General features: G+C 42.0%; 1 protein-coding gene across 16 annotated transcripts in view; it reads right to left on the reverse strand.

Moving 5' to 3' along the window:
• LOC120636151 (titin) overlaps window positions 1-27,854 on the reverse strand; it is a 134,128-nt gene that overhangs the window by 88,534 nt on the left and 17,740 nt on the right. For 14 of the 16 annotated variants that reach the window (XR_005659350.1, XR_005659351.1, XM_039907474.1 and 11 more), the window contains exons 2-20: window positions 17,765-19,424; window positions 16,588-16,817; window positions 15,121-16,485; window positions 13,156-15,012; window positions 12,919-13,062; window positions 12,266-12,667; window positions 11,786-12,184; window positions 11,073-11,468; window positions 9,898-10,698; window positions 9,571-9,822; window positions 6,505-9,008; window positions 6,194-6,388; window positions 4,705-6,112; window positions 4,110-4,397; window positions 3,786-4,017; window positions 2,858-3,029; window positions 2,231-2,417; window positions 1,538-1,862; window positions 137-1,457 (exon numbers count right to left, since the gene is read on the reverse strand). Coding sequence is in view for 14 of the 16 variants with exons in the window: in XM_039907474.1 (XP_039763408.1) it covers window positions 137-1,457; window positions 1,538-1,862; window positions 2,231-2,417; window positions 2,858-3,029; window positions 3,786-4,017; window positions 4,110-4,397; window positions 4,705-6,112; window positions 6,194-6,388; window positions 6,505-9,008; window positions 9,571-9,822; window positions 9,898-10,698; window positions 11,073-11,468; window positions 11,786-12,184; window positions 12,266-12,667; window positions 12,919-13,062; window positions 13,156-15,012; window positions 15,121-16,485; window positions 16,588-16,817; window positions 17,765-19,424 (14,138 nt within the window). In the remaining 2 variants the exon portion in view is untranslated. The other 2 variants (XM_039907478.1, XM_039907482.1) reach the window with 2 other exon arrangements.

Below are 27,854 nucleotides of genomic sequence, written 5' to 3' on the forward strand. Positions count from 1 at the left end.
TGTTGTTTCGTTTGCTAGGCGATTTATGTGTGATATGAAACCAGGTGTGCTTGCAAATGTGCTTGCAAATGACAATGTTAAATTAACAAAACGGTGTGTAACGCCGGGGTGAAATAATGTAATAAGTGATATTCACCTGGAAATCTGGGGTCTCCGGTATGAGCGCGCCTTCTCGGAGCCACTGAATGGTCGGCTTCACTTTGCTGGTCACTTTGGTCTTGAACTGCGCCGGCTGGCCTTCGAACACGACAAGGTCGCGCAGCGGCGTGAGTGCTGGCGCGCCGGCGGGCGCCTCGGCCGTGACGCGCAGACGAGCGCTAGCGGCCGTGCGTCCCGCGGGGTTCGTAGCCACACAGCGGTACTCGCCCTCGTCCTCGGGGAATGCCTCCGAGATGTGCAGGACGTAGTCGTCCGCCGTGCGGGACATCTGGAAGTACTTGGAGGGTTTGATGAGCCGGTCGCCCTTGTACCACTGCACGGTGGGCGCGGGCCGGCCCGTAATCTTGCACTCGAACTCGATGGCCTGGCCTTCGGCGACCGTGCGGTCCTTCAGCGGCTCGAGCACCTCCGGCGGCGCGGAGGCGGCCTCGCTCTTGGGCTTAGAGCGCGCGCGCGTGGCGGGCGCACTCACGGTGCACTCAGCGTCGCAGCGCGCCTCTCCCGCGCCGTTCATTGCCACACACTCGTACTTGCCGGAGTCCTGCGGGTACGCCTCCAGAATCAGGAGCGTGTACACGCCGTCTTCCTCTAAGATCTTGTTTTTGATATCGGGCTGAACCTTCTGTCCGTTCTTCAACCAGTACACATCAATGGGTTTCGTGCCCGTCACTTTCGTATCGAAGCGCACGAGCTGCCCTGCAGTGACGTTAACGTTCTGCGCCGTGAGCGTGAAACTAGGCGGCGCGAGGCCCCCACGACCTTGCCGCCGGCGCTCCTCTACGACCAGGTTAGCGCTGCATTTAGCGGTGCCTCCGCGGTTTTCGGCAACGGCGGCGAATACGGCCGAATCTTCAACGAAGACTCGTCTTATAATGAGAATAGATTTGGTGCTAAAAGTGTGTATTTGGAAGTCCGGTGAGTTCTTGATGGGGAAGTTTTCGCGGTACCACTTGATGGTCGGCAGCGGGTCACCGTCGAACTCAACCTCGAACCTTGCCTGCTCATGTTCGAAGACGCGGCAGGGCTGCATCTTCTTTGTAAACACGGGTGGGTTGCTAGGCTTCGTGGGCCCTTCAACCACGCGCTCCTGCGTCTGCGCTTTGTGTTCCACTTCAGTAGTCTCCGTGGAAGTTATCTTGCGCGTTATCTCGGTGTCGCCGACTACCTCCTTCTGGATCTGCTTCTGCTTCGCAACGTGAACTTCCTTGCCGTGAACCATTGATTCGGACGGATCGGGTATCTTTTTCTGAATTACTCTCTTTTGAGTCTGTTTATCGATGACTTCCTCGGTTTGTTCCCTGAAATGAGAATTGTTGATCGTTAGTTTCACACAAGCCAAATTACTCGTGGGTTGAGAGGCGTGCAGAGAGACACTCACAGGTGATCCTGGTAATGCTGCGCCATGGCGCGCGCCACTGTGGGCGCCGTGGGCGCGGCGGGTGCGAAGCTGTGTGTGCCCTCGCGGTGGCGGCTCTCCTTGACGATCTGCTCGTTCTCCAGCTCCTGCAGCTTGTTGTAGTATTCCTCGCTCTTCTTCTTTTTAACGGTCTGCTGCCACTCTGTCTCCCCGTCCTTCACGACCTTCGGTTTCAGCTCGGGCCGGTAGTCGATGACGCCCTGCCGCTGCATGGTCTGCCTCTCCTCGAACGTCTTCTCCAGTTCGGTCTCGCTGCGTTGGAACTGGGTCGTCTCATCGTACCACGCTGCGGAATCATTAAACGAATTACCGGGGCGTCCATTTCGTTTTATTTCATTTCAATAGCATGAAAACAACATACCTCTGCTAGAATCCGAAGCTAAGCCGGCAGAAGCGGGAGATTGGCGGCACACTAGCGGCTATTCGCTGGCTAAAGGCGGGCTGGGGGAGCGGGGAAAGCGGGGTAGGCAGTGAAAAGGTGTTCAGGAGCGAGTGTGATAAAGCGGTCGTGTGAAGTGTGCGTGAATCGTAGGCGTGTGTTAGTGCAGCAGAATAAAGTAGCCTAGTGGCAGCCACGCCAGTCGGTCAGCCCGATCGGCGCGGCCTCAATAAGCTCGGAACTCTCAAACGTGTGGATGCAGTAGGCAGACTTACGGCGGGGCGCGTTTTTGAGTACACCTCTGTAATCGTCGTGGCGCGGCACGACGCGTAGCTCGGTGATGGCCAGCGCTTCTCCGGCGGAACTGCGCGCGATCACCTCAATCTTGCCGGTGTCGTACTGCCGCGTTTTGGGGATGTCGAGGTGGTACATGCCGTCGTACGTCAGCTTGTATCTGGAACCCTGCAAAATTACGTGTGAGCTTATCAGTCTCGTTACTGTGGCAACAAATGTACAGTTGCACTTAAACAAAAAATTATATCACTACTAACCAAATTTTGTTAGTAATTAACAAGTAAATTGTTCATATAGGGGAACATAAAGCCACTTGTTTGCTACCAGAACAATGAAGCAATAAAGGTGTAATAAAATTATCACTGATTTCAAGAAGTATTCAGTAATTCAAGAAGTAAAACGAAACACGTTATTATTTGTTTTGATCATTTTGTTTATTTCATCTGTACAAAATATTGGTACTTCCAATGATAGCACAGATACACAAGACATGTTATGGTAGAATTTATCACGGCATTTGTAAGATTCTATAAGTACTAAATTTGTTCTGCAGAAATATCTGACTTAGTTAATTAAGTTAATCAAGTAGAATATAGCGGGGTACTCACGTTGACGATAGTATTTCCGTTTATGAGCCACATGACGCGTGGCTTGGGGTGGCCGGTGACGCGGCAGCAGAACCGCGCCCACTCGCCTTCCGGCACGTTGCATGGCTCTGGTTTGCTCACGAACACGGGGGCGGAGCGGGGCTTGGTCTCCTCCACCGCTTGCTCCGGTGCTCTGAAAACCATCACAAAAGGCCATTGTATACGGAAAACCTCATATGACAACTCAAATCCAGTTTTTTTCTATGCCACGGTCCTAAGTACATTATACAAGGTACCAACTAGTGGTAAGGTAAATATGCTGATTATAAGGTATAACGGCAGGTATAATGATAATAAAAACTTTAGTTCCACAATGTTTTCCCGGGATAGGGATATTACTGTACAAAATAATGATAAAAAAATCTGTGTTTATATTCAAGGTCAAATGGGTTCATGGGTTGCGAACAAAAAAGAGTTAATATCACCAACGTTACCCATATACACGTTCAAAAAATTCAAGTCCGTGAAATGTGAGTCGACAATTTATTTGGTAGGTTACTTTTATGCTTGAAATAAATTCAGTATTATTTAATTTTCTAAATCGAGTATTTCAAATAAAAATAATGGTCAGGTAGACTTAGCTGAACAAAGTTCTCAAATTACTTGTAGTTGCAATAACTTTTCCTGTTAATTCCGTAATAATACTTTTCCTGTGACAAGTACAAGAATATTCCATTATTGGAACAAAGGGTTCAATAAAACTACGAGAATCCAAACACTTAAGATAAAACCAACGGCTAGTTCACCGGGAATATTTTATGACTGAGTTATGGATTTACTCCTGAATTTGGATGCGATCAATCAATGATAGCCCATCGTGAGTCTTGTTCAGACAACACAAGTAGGTGGCGTAAGTGGTGAGCACGATATGGATGGATTCAATACTTACACTTGCCAGGAGGCCTCCATCTCGCGGATACGCTCAATACTCTTCATGTGTTTGGGTAGCTGCGACTCGTATACAATACCAGGCTTGCCAGCGGTTTGGATGACGGCTCGAGTCTCATCCTGTCCGTATAAGTTTGTAGCACGGCACAGGTACTCGCCGCTGTCCTCCGGGTACACCCAACCGAAGTTCATAGCCACGTAGCCGAAGTCGTAGATGGGTGTGAATCTGTTCTCTGAAACAAACATTAGTAATATTTTGTAACGGAATACAGTAACAAAAATATTTCATTATTTCCTTCATAATATCATATTATGATAGACTTACTGTGTAACAAAGGTTTGCCATTGAAAAACCATTCAACTTTCATGTTCGGATCTCCTACTGGCGCTAACTGGCACTCGAACTTGGTGGACTCCATTTCTACTAAAGTCGTCTGGCTCTGGATTTGTGTCACAAACCGTGGTGGTTGCTTCTTGTCCACGTCATACAGATCGTCTTCTGTTAGGAATACCTCGGATGTATACTTTTTGATCGTGGCTTCCATTTGTGTCAAGGCTTCGGATTTCTTCATGCCTTTAGGCACTTGATTTTGTAGAATGATGTCTGGTAATTCTGCGTAGAAAATTAGAAATTAATGATAGGTCTTAAAAATACATACCACCACGAAGGACCGGGATCCGGGCTATGCTACATCTGCCACATCAGTGGATGTGGCAGATGTAGCAAGAAATAGTTCACTTTAAACAGCAATATATAATTATCTTAAGGTTTTAGGAGAAGTCAAAGACTGATCTGGTAATTTTGGGGACTATGTTTAAACAGTAAGCTTTCATACCAATTCTAATCGAGTTATTTTGTCATAAAATCTCGGCCTGGCCCTTGTGCATTAAGTTCTTAAATATTTGAAATGTACACTTACGTTTGCATGATACAGTCGCCTTGGTAAAATCTTCACCAAAGTCGTTGACTGCTCGACATACATATTCACCAGAATCTTCGGCGTAGACGTACAGGATATCAAGAGAAACGAATCCCATGTCGTAGACAGTTCGGAACCTGTGACCAGAAGGCAGCAGTTTTCCGTTTCTATACCACTCGATGCGTAGTTTGGGATCTTCCTTAGGTTCGACACGGCACTCAAATCTAATAGATTCCGATTCTTCGATCGTGTGCGACTGAATTTGTGTGATGAACTTGGGTGGAGAGCTAATAACTGGCTCTTCCTTGGGCGCTTCACGCATGTGACCACGCTCGAGTTCCTTGATCTTCTCGCCACTCATACCGTGCGGTAGCTGCGAGTCGAGCACTACGTCACGTTTGGTGCTACACGTCACCTTGGCTGTAGTGGTGGCCGAGCCCCATCGGTTCGTGGCGCGGCAAGTGTATTCACCCGCGTCACGCGTATACACGTAGTCAATGTCCAAAGCGATGAAGCCGAAGTCGTTCAACATGTGCACACGCGAGCCCGTGGCGAACGGTCTGCCGTTGCAGAACCAATCGATCCTCATGGTGGGGTCTCCAACAGGTTCGAGGCGGCAGTCGAAGTGGACTGGACCACCTTCCGCTACATCTACGTTGTCCTTGATTTCGACGGTGAACCGGGGTGGATTCGGTTTTTCATCCTCTATAGTGATCTCCTCGCGTTTGTGGAGGGTTTCCTCCAACTTCTGGATGCTTTCGGTTCCGGACTTGAACTGTGATGGTAACTGGGGTTCTAGAATGATGCCTTGTCTACCTTTCACTTGCAGCTTACAAGACACGGTGGCCTCACCGTGCTTGTTGGTCGCTTTGCATGTGTAGAGCCCAGCGTCGCGCTGGTAGACGCCACCGACCTCTAATATAACGAATCCAAAATCGTTAATCGTCTTTACTCTCGAGCCGGTCAGCAGTGGCTTGCCATTATGGTACCACTCGACCGTCATACTAGAGTCGTTAACCGGAACGAGGCGACATTCGAAATGAGCAGATGAGTTTTCTGACAAAATGAGATCGGACGGTGTAGTGATAAACTCTGGGGGGTTGCCGCTTTCCGCTTCGGGCGACAAATTATCTGCCGTTCCTGTGTAGCCCTCCAAGGCTGCAATCTTATCGATTGTACCCTCCATCCCCTTTGGCAACTGAGATTCTAAGATGATGTTTCGCTTTCCTTGCACTTTCATTGTTGCAGTCGTTACTGCTTCACCGTAATTGTTGTACGCCTTACACAAATATTCTCCGGAATCCTCTGGATATGTTGGTGAAATTTCCAGGATAACGAAGCCGAAGTCGCAGAAAGTTCTGAACCTTGACCCTGCCTTTAGTGATTTTCCATTCCAGTACCACTCCACCTGCAAAAATAAACAATTGTTACATATAATACATTTTAATAAATCGGCCAAAATCTACCGGTGTTTGAATTTAACCCCTACCTTTAGCTGAGGGTCATCAGTAGGTGTTAGACGAGCTTCAAAGTGTGCGTTTTCGCCCTCTCTGAGATTATCAATATTGGACAAGGGAACAGTGAATACTGGGGCCTTGCCGCGTTTTTCCTCAACTTCTGTATCCTTTCTGCGAATCATGGAGTCTTCCAACGTCTGCAGCTTCTCTAACCCACCTTCCATGCCCTGTAAAATTTAATATTTTTAAAGTAAGGATCTTGGAATAATGTGACTGAGAATTAGCTACACACAGGCCTCATATCTCTAAGGATAGGTCCATTACTAACGTGTTAAGTACTTACCCGCGGGAGTTGCGAGTCCAAGATCAAATTTTCCTTTGATGTACACTTCAACATCGCTTTTGTTGAATCGCGTCCCAATTTATTCGTGGCCACACATTCGTATTCTCCTGAATTTTCTTCATAGCAATATAAAATATCTAAAATTACAATTCCGAAGTCATGGAAAGTTCTGTACCTATGCCCATGTGGTAACTTTTTGCCGTTGTAATACCATTCTACTTTCAGATCGGGATCATCCACTGGCACCAATCTAGCTTCGAAGTGAGCACTCTGCCCTTCGACTAATTTAGTCACGTCTTCAATTTGAGTAATGAACTTCGGTGGTTCCGCTGAAGCGGGCGCGGGCGCCTGTTTCTGCATTCCTTGCAGGCTCTCTAACTCTCGAATCTTAGCTAATGAATCTGGCTGCAAGCTGTCTGAATAAACACCGCCTCTACCATAGCATGAAATAGTAGCTTTTGTGAAATCTTCGCCGTATTTGTTGTAAGCTCGGCAAACGTATTCCCCTGTGTCATGATTCTGTGTATAAGCAATATCAAGCACAACAAATCCAAAATCTGATATAGTTTTAATTCTCGTAGAGTGGCGCATGGGCTGTCCGTTATGATACCATTCGATCTTCATCTCTGGGTCGTCTACGGGGACAACAGTACACTCGAAGTGGGCCGATTGGCCATCTTTAAGCCCCTCTATATTTTGTATGTGCGTAGTAAATCTAGGTTTTTGACCCTTACTTTTATCAACACATCCAAGCTTGACGCTTATTTCTGCCTGTCCCCATTTGTTCTTCGCCCGACATGAATAAGTTCCGGAGTCAGATATCTTAGTTCCAAGAATTTCTAGTACTACCATTCCAAAAGCATAAACAGTACGTATACGATGACTAGCTTCAATTGTTTTGCCGTTATAAAACCATTCTATAACCATACTTTGGTCACCAGTTGGAATTAAAGATGCTTCGTAATGAGCAATCTGGCCTTCAATTATTTCGGTGATGTCTTCGAACACTGTAACAAATTCGGGAGGTCGGCCCGTGTCATCGTCAGGTTTCTGACCGGGCTCTCTGCGGAGGGATTCTTCGAGATCTTGTATTTTCTCCAGCCCTTCTTTACCCTTTGGATGCTGAGTTCTCTCGATGAGGTTTTCTTTGCTGGAGCAGTAAACAGTTGAGGAAGTGAAAGCTTCACCTCTTTTATTCCACGCTTTACAAGTATATATACCGCTGTCTCTTTCATATACGTCAATCAGGTCCAAGGTAACGAAACCAAAATCACTCCTAACCTTGAAACGTGATCCTTGTTCCAAAATTTTACCATTGAAATACCATTCGATCTTCAAATCGGGATCATTCTTAGGCTCGACTTGGCCCTCGAGATGGAGTGCTTGCCCTTCGACTAATTGATGTTCAGGGGCAACTGGTACTATCCATTCCGGTTTAGGATATTCTGCATCTGGAACCGAGGGTCTTCTGCCCTTGGCAAGCCTGGCTTCTTCCGCCTGTTCTACAGCATCTAAACCGGCTTTACCTTGAGGATGTTGTGTATCGAGATAGATGTGCTTATCTCCAGTACATCTTAGTGTACCAGATGTTGTTGCTGATCCTTTACTATTTGTAGCTTTACAAGTGTAAATACCGGAATCTTCTTCATAGGTATGCGTCATATCCAGTGATACGTAGCTAAAGTCATGGGTGCTCTTGTACCTAGTACCCGATGGCAAAGCCTTGTTGTTAAAGAACCATTCAATCTTCAGCGTAGGATCTCTCGAGGGTTCTACATTACATTCGAAGTGGATGTTTTCGCCTTCCTTACATATTATGTTATTTAGATGCGAGATAAATACAGGTGTCTCGTAAACCGGCTCTGGTGCATCGGGCTTACCGGGTTTAGGTTGCTCCAAGGCACCAATGCGGTCCAAAGATTCTGGATGAAGCGTATCACCAAGCAACCAATGACGGTCCTCTATTTTAATGGATGCAGTAGAAACCGCTTCACCAATTAGATTTGTAGCTTTGCATGTGTATATACCCGAATCGTCGAATCTTACAGAATTAATTGAAAGTGTAACTAAACCAAAATCAAAGGTGCTCTTTAGCCTTGCTCCGGTAGTTAAAGATAGTCCATTCTTAAACCATTCCACACGTAGATTCGGATCTGTGCGAGGCTCAACTTGGGCCTCCAAGTGCACGTGCTGCCCTTCAACCAGCTTGTCGTAGCTCTGAAGATGCGTCGTAAAAATAGGGGCTTGTTGTACGCCTGGCTCCATGAACATTTCAGGAACTTTGTTCATTGCGGCTTCCTTCAGTTGAATTTGTTGCCAAGCCTCGGGACGCATAGCCTCATCAATGATATTAGTTTTGGTTTTTACTTTAAGGGAAGTGGAGGAAACCGTACTTCCCGCTTTGTTTATTGCTTTGCACATGTATAGACCTGCATCATTTTGCACCACCGAATTTATGTCTAACGTAACAAAACCAAAGTCATGTGTTGTGCGGAAACGTGAACCTGTGGTCAGAAAAGTACTATTAATAATCACGAAAAAAAAAAAGGTGTGTGTACTTATGAACACGCGTTAGGAGTTATACTTATTCTATGTTTGTAGAGAAAACGACACTAACAATCGAAAAAAGGTATTTAATACATAGAAAGTTTTATTATAACGCATTATATAATTATCTCATTATCGGACCTCCAAGTTTCACTGCACATTAAATTTTTAATATTTTTGTACAATTGAATCAATGAAATCACCGGAATGAGCAAATTTTGACAATTGAAATTATACAGTATACACTGTCAAACTGTTTTGATATCAGTCAGAAGAGTGTTTTAGAGACGGTGTGCGCGCGCATCTTAAAAAGTGAGCTAGTGGGCGATATATTCCCCTCTCACTCTGTTTCGCAATTCTACTTTCGTTACCTTCATCCTATTTAAGTCGTGTAACCATGTGCGCGCGCATTTCGTTACATAGTATAATTTCACTCCGATGATTTTTTCCTAATGCCACTATAACTTCGAAAATAATTGTGTGTTTGAAGTATCATTGGAATATTTAGCCTAAACTTACCCATCTTAAGTTCAACTCCATTGATGTACCATTCAAACCGCAAGCTAGGATCTCCCACGGGAACTACTCGTGCTTCGTAATGCGCATGCTGGCCCTCCCAAAGCTCCGAGGGTCCGGTAAGCACTTGAGTGAAAATAGGTTTCTCAAATTCACGGTCTGGTTGGTCGGCTTTTCTTTGCTGCGGTTGCTCCAGCTGTTGAATTTTTTTCATGCCTTCCGGATGTTGTGTTTCCATTTGTATCGCTGCTTTAGCTGTGAAGTAAACAAAACATTAAAGTAAAATATTGATTTAATGGTAAGTCAACAATTTTATGGCAGGTAACTTACTTTTAATTCTCATTGCAGCCGTCGTGACTGCTTCCCCGAGCAGGTTTGACGCGCGGCACATATAAACGCCCTCGTCTTCGTCGCGAACGTGAGCGATGGACATAGACACGTACCCGAAGTCGTGTGTTTTGGTGATACGAGAGCTGTCTTCGATTAGCTTTTCGTTTCTGAACCATTCCACCTTGAGAGTCGGATCTCCGACGGGGATCAGCCTGCAGTCAAAGTGGGCAGTTTGCCCCTCCTGTATGTTGTCTATATTCTGCAGTGGCTGCGTGAAGACTGGCCTCTGCCTGGTGACCGGCTCCGGTATCTCTGGTCGCTTAAACGGTTCCGCGGACTCTAACTCTCGGATCTTCTCGAGTCCCTGCGGGCGCTGAGATTCCGATATGATACTGCCTTTTGCGGTTACCGTCATGGATATGGCGGAAGTGCACTGGCCGAGGGCGTTGATTGCCTTGACTGAGTATTCGCCCGCGTCCTCGGGTACACAGTGCTGGATATCCAAAGACACGTAACCAAAATCAAAAGTGATATGGAACCGTGACGCCGATTGCAATGCCACGCCATTGTGGTAAAACTCGATGCGCAAGTTTGGATCGTGCACAGGCTCTACTTGGCACTCAAAGTGCGCCGTTTGTCCCTCATAAACATGAGTCGTTCCTCTTAGCTCTGTGACGAACCTCGGTGGCGATATTTTGGGTTCTTCGACCTCCATTCTCGCAGAATGACCTTGCGCCTCTAATTGTTTTATTTTTTCGAGACCATTAGGATGCTGCGTATCGCATATTATACTTCGGTGGCCTATAACAGTAAACAATAACTGATCAGAAATAGATTTAGATTTACTTATAGTATTATAAATATGCTATATTTAAGTGCCTTATTTACATATATGTGTATGACAAGTCAATTATTATTAGTGATGCTCGTATGTTTCTTTCATATAGGTAGCCTGAATAACTCTTTATTCTATATTTCATGGAAAATCAGGAGCCAGCGATCTAACTGTATAATTAAGCTGCACATTCCAAACTGTCACATGATTTGACAGGGGTGATTTTACACTAGACGCAACATCAATTTTGCACGCCGTTGACAGATTGCCTCCGGTCAGCAGCTTGCCGATGTCACCCAATACGGTGACTGGTAGAAATATAGAAGAAAATAAAACTTACTTGCAACCTTCAACGTGCATGTATTAACTGCTTCTCCAAGTTTGTTCATAGCTTTGCACATATAAGTCCCGGAGTCTTCTGAGTAACTGTAAAGTATGTCCAACGCCACGTAACCAAAATCGTGCGTCGTTCTGAACCTGTGACCCGTTTTGATCTTCTGGCCGTTAAGGAACCATTCGATTTTAAGATCGGGGTCATTTATAGGTTCCACTCTGCATTCGAAATGAGCGCGGTCACCTTCCTTTAGGTTTTCCAGACTTGTTAAAGCGGTTAGGAACACCGGTCGTTGACCTGGTGCTTCCTGTTCTACTGCTTTAGGCCTCTCGTATTGTTCCAGCTCTTTGATCTTTCTTAAACGCTGCTCGTCCAGCGTGTCCAGATACAGCGAAGCTTTAGCTGGAATCGTAAAACAAGTTAGGTGTGTCTTTAAAAGTGTACATACGACAAAGGGAATCTTCTTTGGTCAATATTAATAAATCAGATTCAGTCCAAACCTTTACAGTTAGTTACACGCCTCATATCAAATTCATAAAAGAACGTTTACTAAAAAACTAAGCCAATATATTCACATACATACTATTCTTTGAAAAAAACAAACGCTGACTTAAAGTTATAAAGCTATGCGTGAAAAGTAACGAAACATACATACAACCGAATCGAATTGATCAACTTAACCTCTTTCAAAATCAGAAAGAAAGCATAAAATTGCTCACCATCAACATTAACGGAGCTAGTAGTGACAGCTTCACCGACTGCATTTGTAGCCTTGCACATGTATGTACCAGAATCTTCACTGTACGCATATAAGACATCCAAAGCAACATAGCCGAAGTCGTTTGTGGTCTTGAACCTATGTCCCTGCTGAATAGGTCTTCCATTGCAGTACCACTCTACGCGCATAGTGGGGTCATTGACGGGAGTCAGTGTGGCCTCCAAGTGCACAGGAAGTCCCTCCGCCACGTGCGCGTTCTTAAGAGGCTTGCCGAACTGAGGCTTCTCGGCGACAAAGCCTTCGTCCCGAACGACGCGTTTGTATCTGCTATCGTCCTCGAGATATTGAATTTTTTCCAATGCGCTTTCGTGCTGGGTATCCCTGATAATTGATTCCTTGGCTGGAAATAAGAACTACCAATTAATATCTGGAGATCACTTTGAATTAAATTAAGAATCGATTTAAAAAAAGAAAGGCTCACATTGAACGTTTAATTTAATAGATGATATCGCTTGCCCTAGGTTGTTGATGACTTTACACGTGTATTCGCCGGAGTCTTCCCCGTACACGGTAAGGATGTCTAGAGCTGCGAACCCGAAGTCAAAGGCTGTGCGATACCGATGTCCACTTTGTAAGACTTTGCCGTTGAAGTACCATTCTACCCGCATGTTGGGGTCGGGGTAGGGCTCGATCCGACATTCATAGTGAGCGCTCTGGCCCTCCACCAGCCTCGAAGGTCCGTTTAACTGAGTAACGAAGCGAGGCGCTTGGTTTACGCCAACGTCCACATCTTCCTTCCTCTGATAGCGTGAAGTATCCTCCAGCTGCTGAATTTTTTGTAAGGCGGCCTCGTGTTGCGATTGTAAGTCGAGGGAGGCTTTAGCTATGGAACAGAATAGCAACATTAAGAAACAATGTACGGGATGAATTACTTACTCAAAATGACTAAGATGAAATTTTGATAAAAAAGTATATAGACCGGAGGGTCATTTAAATACTCATTACGAAGATCTACAAAAAAAAAACAATATGGCGATGGAGACTTGGAGACCTAGGGGTGGTTTTATTTTAATACCAAAAACTATTTTTAATATATAAGACTGCGATAGCAGGTTTCAAGATGCAAATACTCACATTGCACGAAGAGGGTGGACGATGTTACGGCTTGTCCGAGCTCGTTAGTGGCCCGGCACGTGTAGGTGCCCGAGTCAGCTGGGTTCACGTATTTCATGTTAAGAGCGACGTATCCGAAGTCGTGCATGGTGGTGATGCGATTTGCTGAAAAATAATATTTTTATATAATAGCAGTGTTAGGAAACCATATACATATTACAAAAAGCAAAACAGGTGCTTTAGTAAAAAAATACTTACAAGCTTCAATCGGAACTCCATTCCGTAACCATTCCACCTTCAACTTGGGATCGCCTACGGGAATGAGTCTCGTCTCGAAGTGTGCTGCTTGATTTTCAGCCACTCTTAAATCTTTCATAGGATTAGTGAACAAGGGAGCTTGGGTAACTGATTCATCTTGAACTGCATGTCTCTGGTGTCTGGACGAATCCTCTAGCTGAGTCAACCTCGGTAAAGCTCCCTCGTGCTGTGATTCAAGATAAATGGACTTCTTGGAGTGTACGACCGCAACGCCAGACGTAACTGCTTCTCCGAGTGCGTTGATAGCCCTGCACGTATAGGTGCCAGAATCTTCAGGTAAACAAGACATAATGTCAAGCGCGACAAATCCAAAATTGTTCGTTTCCGTAAATCTAGACCCACTCTTGAGAGGTTTATTATTGTGATACCATTCTACTTTCATAGTAGCGTCAGAAACGGGAATAAGTCTACACTCGAAGTGCGCGCGTTGGCCCTCTTTTATCTCTACATTTTTAAGTGATGTTGTAAATATTGGCGCTTGCGTAGTCACTTCGTCTAGAGCATCGGTGCGATGGTACTTAGACCTATCCTCCAAGACTTGAATTTGTTCTAAGCCAGCTTCATTCTGAGTGGCACGAATAATATCTGCCGTTTCTCGGCACGAAAGTCTGCAGCTCACTTCGTCGGTGCCGAGTTGGTTGACGGCTCTGCACGTGTACACGCCCGAATCCTCAGCGATGAGATCGATAATGTCTAGGGCTACGTATCCAAAGTCGTGTATTGGTCTGAAACGGTGACCAATAGTGACTGGTTGACCATTTTTAAACCACTCGACCTTAAGGTTGGAATCGGTCACTGGCTCTAGTTTACATTCGAAGTGAACGTGATGCCCTTCTTTAACGTTGTCAATTGATTTGGGCTTTGTTATAAATCGTGGTTTAATGTGAATCGACTCGTCGATTACATCTGACTTCTTGTAGCGAGATGCATCTTCCAGGTATTGTATTTTTTCCAAACCAGTAGGGTGCTGCGTATCGAAAATCAAATCTTTCTTTGCCATTACTCGTAATGCACATGACGTCACCGCTTCTCCCAACTGGTTAGTGGCCTGGCATGTGTATACTCCTGAATCTTCAGGGTACACGCTCAAAAGATCTAGGGCAACATAATCGAATTCATACGCTGGTCGAAATCTGTGACCAGTTTTAATAGGTCTACCGTTGCAAAACCAATCGACCTTCATAGTTGCATCGCCGACTGGTTGCAACCGGCATTCTAGATGGACATTTGTACCTTCCACCGTTTCAATATTGTGCAAAGCCCTAGAGAAGTGAGGAGCTCGCATAACAGTTATATCTTCCTGTACCTGCTTGGTACGTCGCGCGGCATCTTCTAATATTTGAATCTGTTCAACTGCTTGTTCGTTTTGCGTGTCAGTCAATACGTCGGAGCGTTCGATCACGCGAACCATGGCCGACGTGTGAGCCGAACCTAAGTGGTTGACTGCCCTAGCGGTGTATTCTCCTGAGTCCACTGAAGTTGCGTGAATGATGTCGAGTGCCACGAACCCGAAATCGTAATAAGTTCTAAACCGGGATCCAACGGTCACCGCTCTGCCGTTGTGGAACCATTCTACTCTCATAGTCGGATCGCCCATGGGCTCTAGTCGACATTCGAGATGAATATTTTTGCCTTCGGAGACTGACGGTGGGTCAGAGAGTGGTTGCACAAAAATCGGTTTTGACTTTGATATTTCTTCTATGTGATACATTGGTTCGATAAATTTAGATTCTTCCATTTGTCGAGTTTTCTCGTATAAGCCGTGGTGAATACTCGAAGTATCAATGCTTGACCTTGCTGCAAAATAAAAAATACATTACTATTTACTGATATACAACTTCAATATTATTATAATGTTTAAACTGGAGTAAAAATATATATACGAAATATTTAGTAAATACTTACTCTCGACCACCATCGACGCGTTTTGTTGGGCTTCCCCGGCTGCGTTGCGCACCACCACCGTGTACACACCGGAGTCTTCAGCTCGGACGTTCGCGATGTCCAAAGCTACGTAACCGAAGTCGTGGTAAGTTTGTATTCTGTTAGCTGATTTTATTTGCTTTCCGTTGAAATACCATTCGGTCGTTAACGTTAGGTCACTCTGGGGCTCCACTCTTGCTTCAAAATGAGCGCTTTGCCCTTCTACAATTTTATTAGTTCCTTTTAATGGGCCAAGAAACCTCGGTTTCTGAGTGATTCTTACTTCTTCCTCCGCCCGTCTGGAGTATTTACTTGAATCTTCTAAGAATTGAATCCTTTCTAGACCACCGGGGTGTTGAGATTCTGCTATAATGTCTTTCTTTGTGATAATCGAAAGATTTGCATTTGTGGTCGCCTGTCCTAAAGCGTTGTAAGCCCGGCACGTGTAGTGGCCGGCATCGTGGATGGTCACTGATTTAATGGTTAACGCTACATACCCAAAGTTGAAGAATGTAGTGATTCTCGAACTCGCCTCTACTGGGCGGCCGTCCTTTAACCATTCCACTCTGAGAGTAGAATCACCAACGGGTTCGAGGCGCGCTTCAAAGTGAGCAAATCCACCCTCTTTAACGTTTATTTGGTCCTTGATAGGTGTTTTGAACTCAGGTCTCTGTGTGCTTTCAGGTGCTTCTTGAAAGTATTTCTGGTGCTGTTGCTGTTGATAAGCTTCTAGTTGCTCAGTTTTTTCGATATACCTTCGTTGTTCTGGTATGCCGAGATCTGATGTGACGGTACTTCTAGCGGCTACTTGAATCGTAGCGGTACTGATGGCCTCGCCGAGTCTATTCACGGCTCTCACTGTATACGAACCTGCATCTTCAGCCCGTAGGTGCATGATGTTAAGGGAGACGTAGCCGAAGTTGAAGATTGCTGTGATTCGCGAGCTCGCCGTGATTGGCTTACCATCTTTGTACCATTCTACTCTCATAGTAGGATCGCTGACAGGAGTGAGTTGTCCTTCGAAATGAGCATTTCGCCCCTCTTGTAGTTCGCCGAGGTCTTGCAATGGCCTTATGAACTGTGGTTTTTGTGACGTATGTTCTTCGACCGACTCCTGATGCTGATATTTGGAGTAATCCTCGAGCTGCTGAATACATTGCAAGCTCTGCGGATGCTGACTGGTCCTCTCGATTGTTGCTCTCGGCGTCACTTGTAATACCGCCTTGGTCTCGGCCATGCCCGTAGCGCTTATAGCTCGGCAAGTATACTCTCCACTGTCTTCGAAATTAAGACTGAGCATATCTAGAGAGAGGTATCCAAACCGGAACACAGAAGTAAATCTGGAACCTGTAATCAAATATATTTGGTATAAAACCTGATGGAAATATATAGCTACATAGAATATAGCATAATATACGCTTCTTGATTCAATTTAAATTCAATACTCACTGGCTTTTATACTTTGGCCGTTTTTCAACCATTCAATCCTCATGGATGGATCGCCAACCGGTTCTATTCTAGTTTCAAAATGTATTTTTCCACCTTCCATTTGCGTCACACTTTTCAGTGGAACGATAAACTGAGGAGGTGGATATACTCGATCTTCCTCTCCTGGAGGAACAAACGGTCTTGCCCTTTCCACGTGCCTTAAGTATATAATTTCTGGACCAGGAGCGGGCCTACGGTAGAAAAACAAATACCAGTCAACATTAATATGCTTCGAGATAACTTTTACTAAATAATAAAAAAATTATTTAAACTGTTGGTCGCGACTTTGTCTGCGTTTGTTTTTATTTTAAAGCATTCTGTAGGAACAGTTTATTTGAGAGATGTTTGGCAGAAGCAGATTTAAATAATAGTCAGTTACGCAGGGTAACCAACGTTTAATGGAGTCAGTAAAGGAATAGACCTACTTAACAAAGAAAATAACCGTTAAGTTAAAGGAGAAGATACAATATACTTTGGATGACGTATATACGTAATCTGTAAATAGAATTCAGTTTACGTGTAGTTCTACAGATATTATTAAGTAGTGTATAAAAATTGGGTTTAGTTTTAAAAAAATTACTTATCAAACTAAGTGTATCTTTAAATATTACTCTTTTGCTTAGGTGTAGTCCTTAGTTTTTTAAACTAGCGATAACTTCTAAATCAAATAACCGATTGAAGTAATTAAAACGTATTTTACTGCTCCATAAAACTATTTATTTAAATAAGAATTAATACTGCGACACAAATGTAGACCACTTTTATTTCTACCGGCGATGTAATTAAATTTAAGAACACAAATTCTCCCGCGGCCTTTTTTGTAGGCAATGAAAAGATGAGTACTTTTATTATGTAGTACATCATTTTTTGCATCACCAATAGTTTTCTCAGCGCTCGCCAAGTAAAGAATTTTATGGGCAATTTTGCTACTTTGGGTTTTATTGCAATTTTTTTTAGGATCTCCAATATTTCTGTGAAAATAAATTATAGCCTATGTTACTTCGAGATAGTTAAGCTTTTTTCGGTGAAGAAATGGCTAAAATCAGTGTAGAACTTTAAGGGCCTATTCGGTACAAACAAACAGACAAACAAAACGATCTTTCCTCTTTTTAATATAAACATAAACATAAAAACTCACTCTGGTTCAATTATTTTCGTAGGCCGCGGTAGGTGCAGCCGCTTCTGCTCGGGCGGAGGCTCTTTGGGCACCTCCACGTAGAGCCTCGCCCGAGTGGCTGTGGAGCCAGCGACATTTTGTGCGGTACACTGATACCATGCCGCATCCGACGCCTTGGCTCGAGGAATATCTAATGTCGAGGCCCCACCTTCGATATTGATTCGTAGCTCTGCATTGGGTAGGATCGGAACTCCGTCCTTCTGCCATGTGATTCGTGGTGTAGGTGTGCCGAGGGCGCGCGCGTTCAACCGTACCGGCTCACCTTCTCGCACATTCAAAGTACTAAATCTTTCTACAAACTTCGGAGCGACTACTTGCTCCTTCTCTATCACGTTCAGTCTACACTGGAAAGACGCTTCGCCACTTTTGTTTCGCGCCACACATGTCACTACACCACTATCACTGAGATCGACGTTTGTAATCATAAGTGCATGATTACCGGATTCGTTTACTAATATCTTATGATTATAATCGTCTCGAATTTGTTTATCGTTAATGAACCACGTGACTTCCGGATAAGGCCTGCCAGTGACGCGGCAATCGAATCGCGTCATTTTGCCTTCCGTGACATCTCGATCTTGGCAGGCCTTTACGAACTGCGGAGCGAGAGCTTTTTCTTCTACTTCTATTTTTTCAGTCTGTACTTGTTGCGTGTCGATTAAGAGCTGGGACCTTTGGTCTTGCACATATGGCTCCTGAGGGGACTCAACGGCCAGATAGGCCGAGGTGACGATGCATCCGTTGGGATTCTCGGCTAGGAGTGTGTAATGTCCACTATCAGACGTTTGTGTGCTTCTTATTCTAAGGATAGTTTGATTATTCGAAGTAATAATGTTATGTTTATTCGAGTTAATTAACCTTTGGCCGTTTTTGAACCACGTAACGCGCGGCCTGGGGTTCCCTGAAAGCTGGACTTGGAATTGAGCATCGGCACCTTCCTGAAGTTTAGAGTTTCTAGGTTTCTGTGATATCTTCGGAGGAGACGCTGGCCCTAAAGTCGTATCGATTTCTGTGCTTATTTGAATATCGGTTTCTCCTATATATCTTTTCGTGATGGTTTCTCTGTACGATACTTCTCTCAGCAGTCTGTATTCGAAAGTGTCTACCTTAAAATCTTCAGTGGAAGAGAAGTCTGAGTTGCCGTTGGTGTAGGCGTACTTTTGCGACTGGCGCGACTGTTCCGACGAGTAGCCTTGCGTGCCGTAGGACTTATGCTGTACGCTCTCGCTGACGTGGCGGTAGCTCTGCTGCTGCGAGGCCTGCTGCGCTGGCACGGCAGCCCCCTCGGGCTGGATGTAGACGGAGCAGATGGCTTCGCCGTACTGGTTGCGTGCCGTGCACGTGTACTCTCCCTCGTCGCCTGGGCCAATCTGCTTGATGAGCAGAGCCACGTCGCCCGTCTGCTCGTTGTAGCTCATGCTGTACTTGTTGCACTCCACCAGCGGTGCCTTCTTCCTGGTCCACGACACGGTCGGAGTAGGGTTACCCCTCAGCTTCCCCTCGAATTTTGCGTTCCCGCCCTGTGCGAATCTTGCATTCTTAAATATCTGCTCGAATATCGGCGGAGAAGGGTCCCCAGGTCTACCGGTAGTAATCGGTAGGGCTCCGACTGAGCTCTCAACTGTAACAATGGAAAAAAAGAAATGAATATATTTTATATGCTGCGTAGAAGCACGATATCATCTGTGAGTATAATAATAGAAAACCTCGCAATGCTTGAATGACATGAATTCGCTCAGTAGCAGTGCTCGTATGTTATTGTATCATGAACAGCTATGTTGGTAAGTGTGAGACTGCAGCGGAGGCTGCAGGATCGAAGTAGACCATGACTCGCAGGAGGGCGGCTCGGTGCGCGTGACTCAGCGCGAGGCGCGCGAGATGTTTTCGCATGTCTATTTTCGTACTCCCAACTCAGATCTTATTACGAACGCCATTTTGGTAGACGTACGCAACTCTCGCGTACATATTTAAGAATAAGTACGTAAACATCGGTTGAACCTTTCGATTTTTTTCCTAATTCGCTGTGAATATTTGATACTCTTGTGTAGACATAATTTTGTTTGAAAATATGACCCAAAAATGTGAATACTTAGTTTGAAATATATAAGTAGATGTAAAGAAACATTTACTACCGTTTTATTATTCAATGTTCCATTATTACAAGAACATCCCATTTCACTAAGGTGTCAGATTCGCTTTGCATCTTACAACTTACTGCTATCAACATGGATTATAGTTGGGCAGTAGGTACTGGCATTACAATTCTATGAAATAAAGATAATAGGTTCATAAGCAGATTTATAAAATTAAATTTAAAAGATTTCGGTCCGAAGAATAAAAATATTTTTGATAATTTTTTTTAAGGAAATTTTTAGTTTTAAAAATTCAAAGAGTTCTCAATCACCCCAGCGTGTATGTTACCTGGACATAAGTATAGATTTAGACAGACTAAGTGGCGGGCAACAGCTTGTTCGTAATATAAACCTAAAATGGTGAATGCAACGATGAAGCCGGTAGTTTATTGGGTTTGTAACAACAATCAAAACATATTAGTTACCAGAAGCTATGAGGATGGAATTCAGTTAAACATAGTTACGGACTATCTGGAACTGTGCCAGACGTGAAAATAGCCGTGTGCAAGATATATGTCGTAAGGTATCCCACTCATGATGTTTACAAGACTCGTATGCTTTACATACTGCGTTTCTCAAATGATATGCATGCTGGAACTCGGACCGAGATTTTCGATTCTTGGGTCAGTCCAGAAATTTTTGGGTAACTTTTAAACTGTACATCGATACAAACTCTGCAAATCGTCTTCGCCGGCGAAAACGAAGACCCATATTTATTTTCGGCCTCTGGGTGTTATCAATTGCCACTTAAAGAAACCCGATGCCCCAAAGTCATCCTTAAGTTGACGTTCTCCTGATATCTAGGACTCTACTTCGGGAGAGCGCTCTTGCAACTCATATGCAGATGGTTATCACCTACCAACAATAACACAAGGCTGCGATTTCTATATCCTTCACTTGGAAATAAAAAAAAAAATAGGTTTGTGGATTCTAGTAATATTCATCACAGGCGACGATGGCTTAACGTACTGTACAATCAGCGAACGAAAAATTTATAATTTCTGATTTTCTCTAGGGTCCACCCTATGGGACAATGATGTGCCAAGTTTCCATGTAGAAGCCGATTAGGTGTATAGATTTAATATATCGGCCACACCACTAATAAGTAATACGTAAGGCCGCTACCGTCTTGGACTGTATCACCTTTCATCACACACAGGTTTATTACCTTTAAGGGCTAACCCTAAGAAAAAAAAAAGATTAGGTACGCTCCGATATGAGATAGAAATCCAGTCCTAACCCAGTGAGGTAGGTGCTGGTAATTATAGATTATTGATGAGGACGATGATTGAAAGCTAATTAATAGGTCATAATGATTTGTGGTATTTAGGTCAAGGTCACCAAATTCAAATTTTTTTACCGGAACGTAGCAGCTGCCCCGATTTATAGTCACTGTTAGAGCATTCTTTTTATGATTACTGTACACTATGAATTTCATGAATCATTTTATAGTGTAACATTATGTATCTACAACACATTTTTGATGCGGTGCGGTGACGGCAGATCGGAATACAGTCCCGCCATTGTCGTTCGAGGTGACTAATCACCGAGAATGGGAGCAGCGCCTTCTGTAATCCGTTCTCCAAACCATCAGCCCAGCGTGGTGAGCATGAGCGAAATATCCCGTTGAAGAGGCCTCTATCATAGCAGTGGAATGTTATCAGCGGCGTGCATAGGGTTTGAAAAATTCTCCTGGCCACAAATTTTTTTGTAGGCAGTGCATTTGTGCATCCATGAAGTGCACGCCACCGACTGTTATTGCCTATTGATGATGTCAATTTTTTATTTCACTCAGAACACAGGCTGGCTATTGCCTTATTGTTGAATGAATGAATGAATACACTTTTATTGTACACCAAAGAAGAAAAGTAGTTAAACGAGATAAACATACAAAGCAAGAGAGTACAATTTGGTGGCCTTATCACTACATAGTTATTTCTTCCAGGCAACCAAAGGCGTAAAAGGAAAGAACATAAAAAAGAGGTAGGTGGTGCAATCAATAAGATTTAAAAATTATACAAATATATAACTATAATATATATTTATATAAATAAGTATATTACATATGAATACAAATAAGATATAAACATACATCAAATTACCCATAATTAATGTAAGCTTTTGTTGTTAATGTTAATGGTTGGGCTTTTGACTCGGGATTGGTCCAAGAATCATTAGCTATTGGCTTTTTTAGTGAAAAATCTCAAAGCCTACCCGGAGTTGGAAAATTGGCGGTGCCCATTCCGTGCCTCGAAGAGCACCTTAAGGTGCAAGTCCTGACAATCATCACTAACATGAAATAAACATCGTTAAAGTTTTTCTTTTGTTTTCCCGGGCTTAAAGGTTCCCATGTTTAGCCCAACTTCCTAAGTTTAGAGTATAAGTAAGTTATTATTATTTATTAATGTAGTAGCATAGTCGTTATGCTAGATAGAAATAAAATGAGTTTTAAGACGGAAATGATAAGCAGTAAGTATAATTCCTGTAATAAAATATGAAGTTATCGAAATATTGTAAATGGCAGTTGCATTTGACTATCGCGGCATATTGACAGAATTTCAGAATTTTTATCGTAGCGACACATTGTAAAATGAATATGGAAAATAAACTGTCACATTTCCTGAGTAGTCTGGCAGGTCAGAAGGACCTAGGTTATATTTAAAAAAAATTTTTTTGATTACAAAACTATCCCATTCGTTATTTGATTAGAAAACTATTGATGATTCATGACGATATAAATAAAAAGTATGTAGAACATGATTAAAGTACTTTTTATTAAATAAAAAAATGACAAAACATAGTTATAACGCAATAGCAGCTTTTGTGTTCTGAAATTTTATTAGATCGCAGATAGAAACAAAACTTAGTTACATTAGTATCGCAGTACTAATTCTTATTAAATTAAGTAGTTTTATCATCAATTGTATTAAAATAGCAAATACTATTTAATTCATTCCAATTGGACTCTTAATTTAATAGTTTTATCATGAGTACCTAAATAATTAGTTTCTTTTTTGAAATACACTTAATTGAAAAAGTGTTTTTGTAACTACACCTGATTTTTTTTTACAGGAGTTAAGAACTTTAAAATATCTGTGGACTTACACCTAGAATTAATTCCACACATCTCCATAAACTGTTCCTACCGCTACGGGATGCTTTAAAACAAAAGAAAACGCGGACGAAGTCGCGGCCGAAAGCGAGTATAGTATATTTAGTAGGCGAACTACGAGTCGGAGGTAGTTGATAGATACAAGCGGCTCAGAGCAGTGGCGAAGAGCCTACAAAACACTTATGTCAAGCAGTGGACGTAAAATGGTTGAGATATGATGATAAAAAAGTATCTATTTTATATTGAATTTGTAAATTTTGATGATTAAACAAATGCTTTATTTAATTACAAATGCCGCAATAAAGAGTTTTGACAGAACGAAAGAGCTGCAGCCGCCGAGTGGCTTTGGTTCGCGTCCAACTATGAGGATAATTTGTCGAACAACTGCGAAGAGACATTTAAACGCCAGCCCGCGTCGGCGTTACCGTTAGCATCACCCAACCGACCGACCGACCGACCGACCGACGAACAAAAACCTCTAAGTCTTCCACACTCACTATTCTTCACATTCCAGATCCTACCAAAAGATCCTTAACTTGTCCATCTTGAATGATCAATCTAAAGTTCCGCTAGGTACTTCAAGGAGTACCTAATGGTGAGCGGTGGACCTCCGGCGGTTGAAGTGATTAAATATTTTTTACTCATTGTATTGTAAATTTTCTGTGCCCCCCATGGTGAGATGTCGGTAAAACACACACACATCACGAAAATAACAGAGCGACAGTTTCTACAACATTCTAATTATGGAGTAATTTTTAACGGATGATATAGTAGTATACCTATATGTATATAGCACGGACGTAATATTGTCTGCGAACTAATAAACAGAAGCTCACGCACAGGAAGTCGTCGGTTGAGGCTAGTATTAAAATAAAGTGAGTTGTAGAAGATAAAAGCGAATAATGAATGGAATAGAATTAATTTCCATAATTTATTTAACTAGCGAAAGACGCGTAAATTAACTTATACAAAAGAATTAAACGGTACAAACCTAACAATAAAATATCGCACTCGACCAATGTGAATTATAAAAATAATCTAACGGCTGAGATACTTTTAGTTTTCTTTATATTTTATGCGCATATATACTTTTAGTTTTATAAGTAGCCTATGGTACTGTCCGGACTTTCAACTACGAAGCATGTTCATCGGTTAGCTTCGTGAGGGTGTGAAGCAAGGACAAACAAACAAACACAATATCGCACAATCTTAATTAAGGGTTATAGTAAGTACTCCATTCCTAGCCCACTTGTTTATTGTTACGCCTGGATGGTCCACCGGTTACCAAGATTGGCTACGTATCACGAGGTCCCGGATTCAATTCATTGTAATAGAAAATTTACTCGGGGAGGTTTTATTAGGGATTTTAGGGTTCCTTTAACAACGAATCCTAAACCTCAAACGCCGTGTCTCTTAATAGCTCAGTTTTTTGCGTCAACTATAACGCTACAAACCAAGTTAGCTATGCGCGGGTGGTGTATTTATATACATACTAGCTGTTGCCCATGAATTCGTCAGCGTTTGTTATATTTATTATTTATTTATTTAAGTATATTTATATTTATTTATTTATTTTTTTAATATTTAGTAGTATATTTATTTATTTAAATACATATACATACAAAAGTTGACGGACTGTTGGTAATTTACATTGTTGGTACAGTTGCGCGGTAGAATATCGGTAGGGTTTGAATAGCGAAACCTACAGTAAGGCACGCTGTGCTCGTTCAAGTATTAAAATAGTAGATTTTCCCGCTCCACCCCAAACTGTAATACAGTAAGTAAGTACTGATTGAACTAGAGCAAAATATACTTGCTTTAGTAGTGGTTTGTCTGCGACATGGCGCAGGTTTTTGAATATAAATAAAATGAGCTTTCTTATCCGCGGTGCAAGGGTATTTATATGGTTTTCCCAAGTAAGGTGTTGGTCTTACTGGACTCCAAGTTAATTTATTTCATTGGTCTGTCTAATTAGGGGACAACAGCATTGACAATCTTGGTTAAGTATATATATGGTTGAACAGGAGTGAATCTTTAACTGAATATCTGGCTAAGGGGATTTAGAGTAAGTAAATATTATGAATTTAGTTTTGTGTATATTTAAAGTTAATAAATTATTGTTTAGCCATTTTTTTACATGTGTTAGGCCAGTTTCTGCGTCTACTAAAAGTTGTAACCATGAGTTACCTATAAAAAGAATAGCTGTATCATCAGCAAATGTAAAAATTTTAGCGCTTTGTATATTAATATTGCAAAGGTCAATTGATATATATCAGAAACAGAATGGGCCCTAACACACTACCTTGTGGTACTCCAAACATAACTTGTTCTACATTACTAGTATAATTGTGTATTTTAACGGATTGTGTTCGATTTGACAAGTAACTTTCAAACAGTTACAGTGGTAGGCCTCAGACCCCACACGATTTGGCGAGGAGTATAGGTATAGATACCGTGTCGAATCTAGGAAAACTCCCAAGCATTTTTTACCTTTATCTAGATTAATATTTATTTCATTAATTAATGCTGTCACCGCATCCTCGGACGATTTTTTCGAGCGAAAACGAAATTGGCTATGAGAGAGCACCTGATTAAGCTCTAAGTAAGATATTAGTCGAGAATGTAAAACCTTTTCAATTATTTTGGATAGGGCAGGTAAGAGAGATATTGGTCGATAGTTGCTTAGTTGATCTTTATCCCCGTTCTTATGGATTGGTTGGATGATTGATTTTTTAAGAGCAACAGGGAAGATTCCAGAATTACATATGTGCGCAATTGGAAAAGAAAGTTTATTTATTGCCATCTTTATTACTTTCACTGGGATGCTATCCCAACCTGCAGCAACGTTTTCATCAAGAGAGGTTATTATTTTACGTATTTCATACTCATCAGTAAGTGGGAAGGATAATGAATAGTAAGTGTTTGTTTGGCTAGCTATGGTCTTTGTTAATAATTTATGTTCAAGGTTATACTTTATGAGAATGTCATTAACCAGTTCAGACCCCACATTCGAAAAATAAGAGTTAACAGCATTGACAAAATCCTGTGGAAATTTTTTTACAGTGAGAAGTGCCGTTGTTTCTTCTTTTGAGTTTGTAAATCGACAAATGTCATTTATAGTAGTCCACGTGTGCCTTAAATTTTTGTAGTATTTTTTCAAGAGCCCTCTGTAATATTTACGTTTCAATGATTTCAGTAAATTATTACACGCATTCTTATAGTTCTTGTATGTGATTTGTAATTCCTTATCATTTGGTTTTTTTCTTAGTTTGTTATGTAGTTTGTAGCGTTTATTAATGCATTTAATAATTCCAGTTGATATCCAAGGTTTAAGATTTCTTTACCTCCGAGATTGAGTGAAATAGGTCGTGAACTCCTTAATTGTGGTCCTAATAGTATCAATCAGTAAATTTGTAGCTTCTTCTGGATCGGTTAGGTTGATAACTGGTGACCAATCTTTCTCCATTAATTTGATATTAACACTATAATAATCTATTTTTTTAAAGGTTCTAGTAATGGTATTTTGTGCTTGAATGTTTTTATCCAATTTGAGTTTTAAAAAAACAGTGTCATGGTCTGTGATATCAGTTTTACATACCAAAATCAACGGTTTGAACTGTAAGTTTGTTTTGAGTAATATTGTCTAAACAAGTGTCAGAACGTGTAGGATGGTTATGTGCGGCTAGCAGGCCATGTGTAGCTGATATATTTAGATGATCTATATATAGATAGATATCTTCAGGAGGAACAATATTAATATTTATGTCTCCAGCGATAATTATATTACTGTGATTTTTAATTTGTTTTAAAAATTGGTCGAGGGAATTAACAAAATTGTCAACTTTTTTAAATGCGCAAGGTCTGTAGACTCCATTTAATGTTAAATTAGCATAAAGCTGAATTGCCAGACAGTTTGCTTCTTGAATTGAGGGTTCATAAACACGAATGGGACTTATGTTGGTTTTAATATATATCACCACTCCATCATTTTGATTAAAATTTGATGTTGTAAAGTATTTCTGATAACCTTTTATATTGGGAATATCAGTCCCGTTCGTGTCTTTAGATAACCAACATTCAGTCATTATAAGAACATCAATGTCATATGTCACAATTCTTTTAAGTTAAATGCAAAAGTTGTCAATATTTTTATGAATACTCCTTATATTTTGTGTAATAACAGTTAAGCATCTGTCTTTCATTTGATTCAATAGCACACATTTCAGCCTCTTCAACCAAGTAAGTATAGTATAGTAAGTATTCGCAAGCTAAATCCGTAAAGTTTGTCATTTCTGAATATTTTATATTTAAAAGGTACGTAACGTACGTACCTTACACAACAAATTTTATAATATGGTTAAAGAGGGTTATTGGGTAATCGGTATAGAGTAACATTCGATATTTTGGGGTATTGAGAACACTTATTCATACGTATGCATGATATTAATTTGATAGAGTAATTAGCAGTATAGAAGTTATGTGTGTCATTGTCGAGAAAAATAAAGTTAAATTGTAGTAAAAACAAAAATAATGCAATAAAAAAAAGTATCATATAGTCATTGTCTAAGCAGAAGGGTATCAAGAACATTAATGTTGTTGATAAAAAAAGCCTTGTGGTTAGGGTCTTTCTTAAGATAAACTTTCCCGTCTTTTATCCAACAGAATTGGTATTGATGGGATTTGGCAAATGCTCGTGAATGAAAGAAAACATTTTTTGCATGTGGAGTCAAATAATCACTTACATATATAATGCTATCGTCTCCTTTACAACCCAGGTGTTCTGCATTTAGTTTGCACCCCAGATTGG

This window comes from Pararge aegeria, chromosome Z, assembly GCF_905163445.1.
Source record: "Pararge aegeria chromosome Z, ilParAegt1.1, whole genome shotgun sequence".
Taxonomy (NCBI): domain Eukaryota; kingdom Metazoa; phylum Arthropoda; class Insecta; order Lepidoptera; family Nymphalidae; genus Pararge; species Pararge aegeria.